At 35.7% G+C, this 7300-nt stretch overlaps 1 protein-coding gene across 1 annotated transcript in view; it reads right to left on the bottom strand.

Annotated features, from left to right (window-relative positions):
* Positions 1-613: 613 nt before the first annotated feature.
* Positions 614-7300, bottom strand: part of SPACA1 (sperm acrosome associated 1) — a 26120-nt gene continuing 19433 nt past the window's right edge. The window contains exons 5-7 of the mRNA XM_040474142.1: positions 6676-6811; positions 1380-1500; positions 614-855 (exon numbers count right to left, since the gene is read on the bottom strand). Of these exons, the coding sequence (XP_040330076.1) occupies positions 699-855; positions 1380-1500; positions 6676-6811 (414 nt within the window). The 3' untranslated portion in view covers positions 614-698. The remainder of the gene's footprint in view (positions 856-1379; positions 1501-6675; positions 6812-7300) is intronic.

Genomic DNA, 7300 nt, shown 5'->3' with positions numbered 1-7300 from the left:
CCTGCAGAAATTCTAAAGTATGATTTGCTTTAGGAAGTTCAATCCAGTGCTCCCAGAAGGAAGGAAGTCTAATATGCAAGGCATCTTCTATATGACATTTTTCTTGTTTGGGACAAAATAGGCATATCACCTTAGAAGTGACCAAATTGATCAAAAATGTGTTTAGAATTCTGTGTGTGTGTGTGTGTGTGTGTGTGTGTGTGTGTGTGTGTTTGTGTGTGTACCTCTTTAGGTAAATGTTACCAAGTGATTACCTGAAATGGCAAGCGTTGAGAACAAATTAAAATAATTAAAAAAAAATTTTTTTTAATGTTTATTTTTGAGACAGAGAGAGACAGAACATGAACGGGGGAGGGTCAGAGAGAGGGAGACACAGAATCCGAAACAGGCTCCAGGCTCTGAGCTGTCAGCACAGAGCCCGACGCAGGGCTTGAACTCATAAACCGTGAGATCATGACCTGAGCTGAAGCCGGCCGCCTAACCAACTGAGCCACCCAGGCGCCCACAAATTAAAATAATTTTTGATAACTTTACCATGAAGACACTGGTTACAATAGCCCCTTCTCATACTGCATTACCCTCAGACTGTGGGAAATCACTTGCAAAATTATTGAAGTATTTAACCATATATTTTATTTTTATAGTAATGAATCTGATATGCTCTAATCTCCTTTTGTTTCTTATATATCTTCCATATATCATTCATTCCATTCACTTAAAGCATCATCTTCAGTTCCAGGTATTTCTGTTGGTGATTGGTCAAGAGAAGTTGAATCTTTGTATCTCACTAAGCTCAGCTCAGACGGTATCTCAGTTGATGAGGATTTCTCCCCCCAGAAAGACTTGACTGCCCCCCTAGAGAAAAAAACAAAAACAAAAATCCCTTGTGAAATAAAAACCAAAATGAAATAGATCTATATAATTTGCTCTATATAGAAGTGCCTCCTTAGTCATGATTTATTTTTAGTTTGTGTTGTATCAATTACATGGTGATAGTAGATGAGTCCTTAGACTGTACCAGAGTGTAAAGTCAGGTAAGTATTAGAAATATTTTAAAAAATGAATTAGTAGCTTATACTAACCAAGTTTGAGAGTTGTGGGAACTACAACTGGACAACACACATATACATTCAAAACACTTTTTTTAGCAATTACTATATAAAATTCTAAAAATTGCATTTCAAGCTCTTTTGTGGCTGGGAAGCAAGTCATGAGATTAGCCTGAAATGGAATAGTTGCAGGAGGTATAGAAGGTGTTGGACTGTTTCAAGATACATATGGGAGGCATTATGGACAGAGCTTTGGATTCATCAAACAAGTGGGGACAGACAAGGAGGACATCAAGCAAGGGTGATGACTCAGCTGAGCCCTTTACCTACCAGTTTATAATTATGAATATCAGTACAAAGATCACAAATATACAGATAATAACTCCTATGGTCAGCACAAAAACTAGGACTGCATCAGTGTCTGGTCGGCTTGATCTTTTCATTTGCAATTCTAGAGAAAACACACACACCTGATGGTTATTACCACTGTATAAAAAAGGAGATACATATCTAAATGGAAACTTCACATCTAAAAAACAACTTTAGAAAAATACAGGAAGAATTAGTGGAAAGAAAGTTATTAGTAAGCTTGCTCATCACCTTTGAAATGTCCTTTTCTTTCTTTCTTTTTTTTTTTATTATAACTTACTGTCAAATTGGCTAACATATGTGTGTACAGTGTGCTCTTGGTTTTGGGGGTAGATTCCTGTGATTCATTGCTTACATACAACACCCAGTGCTCAACCCAACAAGTGCCCTCCTCAACGCCCATCACCCATTTTCCCCTCTACACCACCCCCCATCCAGCCTCAGTTTGTTTTCTGTATTTAAGAGTCTCTTATGCCTTGCCTCCCTCCCTCTCTGTTTGTAACTATTTCCTCCCTCCCTTCCCCCATGGTCTTCTGTTAAGTTTCTCAAGTTCCACTTATATATAAATAAAAATATAGGATATCTATCTTTCTCTGACTGACTTATTTCACTTAGCAGTTCCAGCTATTCACTTATTCCAGTTCCAGCTATATTGCTGCAAATGGCAGGATTTCATTCTTTTTCATTACCAAGTAGTATTCCATTGTATATATAAACCACATCTTCTTTATCCATTGATCGGTTGATGGACATGAAATGTCCTTTTCAAACATGCAGAAAAGTTGAAAGCATTTAACAGTGAACATCCTGTATTCCCACCACCTAGATACCATCAACATTTTACTATCCATCTGTCCATCCTTCTATAAATCCATTGATCCATCTTACTTTTTAAATGTATTTTAACACAATTTGCTAATGTCTGCCAATTCCCCACAAAAGTCTTCAACATGCATATCATTAACTAGAGTTCAATACTTGTTTATACTTTTTCTTTTGAGGTAAAATTTACCACGAATTGCACAAAGATTTTAAATGTACATTTATTTTGGCAAATGCAAACACACATATATAATTCAAACCCTATGAAGACTCAGGCTATTGCTATACCCCAGAGACTCCCTTTAGCCCCTCCCAGTTAATCCCTGCCCCATCCTACAGAGGCAACTACTGTCCTGATTTTCTTTTCTACTACAGATTAGTTCTGCCTGTTCTAGAACTTTATAGGAATGGAAACATACACTATATATTCCTTAGTGTAAGGCTTTTTTTACTCAGCCCATTTTAGAGATTCACCTATACTGCTGCATGTATCAATAGTTTTTTTTTTTCTTTTTTATTGACGAGTAGTAGTCCAATTTGTCTATTCATTTTCCTACTGATGGACATTCAGGCTGTTACAGCTTTAGGCTATTACAAATAAACTGCTGCAAACATTTTTATTCAAGTCATCTGCAAATGTACATTTCTCTTGGATAAATACCTAAGAGTGGAAGTGCTGGGTCATAAGGTAGAGGTACACTTTATTTTTCCAAGAAACTGTAAGATCTTTGCCCAAACTGATTGTACCCAAACTGATTGATTTCTTTTAATGAGCTAAAGTTTTTAATTTTGATGAAGCCTAATTTATCAATCTTCCCTTTTATGGTGATTGTTTTCTGAGTCATATCTAAGAAACCCTTGCCTACTCCTGAATCATGCAGATATTTTCTTATGTTTCCTTTTTTAAGCTTTATGGCTTTAGTGTTTACATTTAGGACTATGATATATCTCTAATTTTTAGAAATGTTGTAATATAGGGCTAGAGGTTTATGCTTTTATACAAATATCCACAGAGTACTTTTAAATTAGACATTCTCTCCCATGTCTTTCTGCTCTTCTTGCAAATAAGTCTATTAAATAGACAAAGCCAGTCTACCATATGTATTATAACATTGTTACGTTGTAAATTGGTGAAAAGCCAATTTATATCAAATTTTACTTACCTTACCAATTATATAGTTTTCTTTTGGTTCTTCCCAGTTCATAAATCATAGAACCATAAAGAATTCGTGTGAAGAAGGACCAGAGAGATTACCAAATGCAACTACTGAACTACACAGATAAGTAAACCAATGTTTAGGGAGGTTTAATGATTTGTGCAAGCTGTTTATATCTTGTAATAGTTTAATTTTGGTAAGTACCACCCTATCAGTAATAGTTTCCTGTATGGGCAATTTCAACTGCTTATTTGTCTGGATTTTCTTCCTACTCTTTAAACATGAAGGACTAAAATTTTTCACTTTTCTTCTAATGCCAGAGGTATAAACTCAATTATTTTCTTCTTTCTAATGCCAGAGGTATAAACTCAATTAGTGATCTCACTAAATAGTTTCAAGTATGACAGAGAAATCACATCATACTGATATTCCAACATTGTTGGATTTTTAAAAATCTTTTTGTTTTTGATAATTTTAGATTTAGAGATGGCAGTGAGATTTTTTAAGCTCGAATGAAAGACACCTTTTAGTATTAAAACCTGAGAAGAAGAAATGGCAAAATTCCTTGCCATTTATTCACTACCCTGCAATACTAGCCTAGAGAGGATGGAGAGTGAAATTTCTATGGGAAGTATGCAGACATTAGCAAATTATGTTGAAATGCATTGAAAAAATAATATGGATCAATGGATTTATAGAAGGATGGATAGATCAATAGTAAAATGCTGATGGTAGTATCTAGATACTTCATTTCAACAGTAGTCTTCTTGCATGGATTATTTTTATATCTTGATTACTTTTATACCTAAAAAAAAAAGTGGGCTGTGTTTCCTATTGAGATTTTTTAATGAAAATAGGTGAATTTCGATGTTCTAACTTCTTAGAAAAACTAAGCTTATGCCTGCATTCCTTTTCTAGGGTACCACAAACTGGGTGACTTAAAAACAGAAATTTATTGCCTCAAAGTTCTAGAGGCTAAACGTCTGAATGCAAGGTGTTGGTAAGGCCTTGCTCCCTCCAAAGTCTCTGGGGGCAGATCCTTCCTTTCTTCTTCCTGCTTCTGGTGGCCCCAGATGTTCCCTGACTTGTGGCAACATAACCCTAATCTCTGCCTCTGCTTTCACATGGCTGTCTTCTCCCTGTGTGTCTTTGTGTCTTCACATGACATTCTCATCCTTCTCATTCTGTGTTTGTGTCCAAACTTCCCTCTTCTTATAAGGATACCAGTCATAGTGAATTAAAGGCCCACTCCATTCTAGTATGTATGACCTTACGTTAACTGAACAAATTACATCTGCAATGATCCTATTTCCAAATACAGTCACATTCTGCGGTTCTGGGAGTTAGGACTTAAGAAAGGAAACACAATTCAATCCATAACAATGTCTGATTATAAAGACAACTGTTGTGGAAGTGAAAAATCTGATGTAAAGGGAATGGATGGGAAATTTTCATTAACTAAATCATATTTACCCTAACAATATTGCAATTGTCTACTTGTTTCAAGCCAGTGCCATATTGTGGTGACATTTATACATTTATAGACAAAATATTTGTTCAGTGTCCAAATAGCCAAAAGGGTCTATCGCAGTGGTGTTCCCAATTGTCAAAAGAAACGGATACCAAAGTGTTCTGAAAACATTTTGTCATTTAACCAGTGCATGTCCTGAGATGGCAGAGCTAACCCATCAGCCTTGGACTACTTGCTACAAGAGAGAAGTCAACTTTGTCTCATTTAAGGGCTAACATTTTGGGGTTTGTGGTCTAGCCCTTAGCTTACACAATATCAAATGCATATTGACTTCTAATCATAGGAAGAGGTATGGTCTTAACAAGGATTAGGCTGTAGGGACAAAAAGAAAGAATGGTCCCCAAACCATAAATACCCTGAACTAGTTAGTACTTACTGAGATATGTTTTAGTTTGATGAGGTTTGGCCCTTTCTTGCCTTTTTTTAGTACTTTATTGAAATTATCCTTTCAATAACACTTGATATCTCAACTGAAGAGCAAGATTATTAGCTTTCACCATAAATGTTTTTTTAAAGACACTAAACACATCAAAAAAAGTTATAGTTTATTTTTAAAAGTCACCTCCAAAATATTTTAGCTTTTTTCCATTTTGATAAACCGTGTTATGCTATCTCTACAGTGTATGGTATCTCTAAACTACAGCAAAAATTCTTTACATGGGATTGAGAAATAGCTTCAAGAAATCCATGAACTCTCTTAAAATAACAGGTAGCTCTTGGCATGTTTGTTTATGTGGGCATTTTTCTGGGAAAAGCCTCTTGAATCTTGATTGGATTCTCAAAAGACCTTGTGACCAAGCCCCCTCATACCGTCAATAACAATGACAACAATGGTAAAACTAGTTAAGAACAACTGAACAAAAGAAAATAGAGATATTAGACATTGTAGTCTAAACTGGAAGGATACGCCCATGGATTAATTTTGCAAGACAAGTACAGTTTCTAACATTTAAAGTTATGTTCAGGACAAGATTTGCCTTTTGTGACAAAAATTGAGGACTACATTATTGTTTCATCAAAAAAATATTTTCTTCAAATGAATAATTTTTAAAAAGCCATGTTTTGACATAACGTTTCTTAATTTTATTTATTTTACTGTGCCAAAATTGTTGTGTATCCGTGAGAATTCTATATATGCACTTTCACTTTTGTGATAGAAGTAAAATAATATAATTCAAGTTAGAGGACCGTTCTTTGGAAACACTTCAGGAATGCACCAGTTTCTCAAAGTGAAACACATCTGACTCTACTTTGTGAAAAAGAAATTAAGCACCACTGGGGTCCCTGGGTGGCTCAGTCGGTTAAGCACCAACTTCAGCTCAGGTCATGATCTTGCAGTTCGTGGGTTCAACCCCCAAGTCAGGCTCTGTACTGACAACTCAGCCTGGAGCCTTCTTCGGATTCTGTGTGTCTGTCTCTCTCTGCCCTTCCCCTGCTCGTGCTCTGCCTATCTCTCTCTCAAAAATAAATAAATAGTAAAAAAAAAATTCTTTTTAAAGAAATTAAGCATCACCTTGTAGAAACTCTAAATGATAAAAACCAGTGATTTACAAAATGTTGTCTCTGGACCAGCAGCACCTGGGAACTTGTTAGAAATGCAAACTATTCTGCCAGCCCCACCCAAGATCTACTGAATCAGAAGCCATGGGGGTAGGGTTATCAATCTGTGTTGCAAGGTGTCCTCCAGATGATTTTGATGCTTTTTAAAGTTTGATATAAGCAAACAAAAACATTACTGGGCACTTACCACTTGTTGTATAGACTGTGAATTTAATAGATGCTACTATTTCATTATTATCCAAGGTGGCACACTCGAAAACCAAGGGGCGAACTTCCCTGCGTACTTCCAGGATTGCTGAATCATTTGCAAGGATAACGGGTTGCTATTTAAAAAGAAAAAAAAAAAGTCCTAACATTCTTTATGTGGACTTAAGATCAGGAAACAATTTATTCCTCATAACAAAAGAGTAGTCATTGTCTTTCAGTGTAGGACAGTAATTAATTATACACATGGATTTTAGAGTCAGGCAATCCAGACAATCAAGTACCAACCTTACCATTTCCTGCCTATGTGACCCAGGACAAGTTTCCCATTGCTTCTCAGTTATTTATCTGTAAAATGGGTGCAATGATAAGGATTACCTCATAGATTGTTATGTGGGTTAAAAGAAATTGTAGCACTTGGTGTATGTCTGACACTTAATAAGCCCTCAATTAATGTTAGCTACTATTATCCTGATACAACTCCTAGGCAAACAAATGAAAAATTTGCTTCCAAAATAGAAAACTTTATATAAAATGGATGTTTTTAAGTTCTGATAATAGCTGACCCCAAGACATATATAAAGACTTAGCCCCACCTAAATAACCCA

Source organism: Herpailurus yagouaroundi, unplaced genomic scaffold (genome assembly GCF_014898765.1).
Source record: "Herpailurus yagouaroundi ecotype Mexico unplaced genomic scaffold, PumYag 139, whole genome shotgun sequence".
NCBI lineage: Eukaryota > Metazoa > Chordata > Mammalia > Carnivora > Felidae > Herpailurus > Herpailurus yagouaroundi.
Note: the sequence above shows the minus strand (reverse complement) of the source record. Positions and strands in the feature narration are given on the sequence as shown.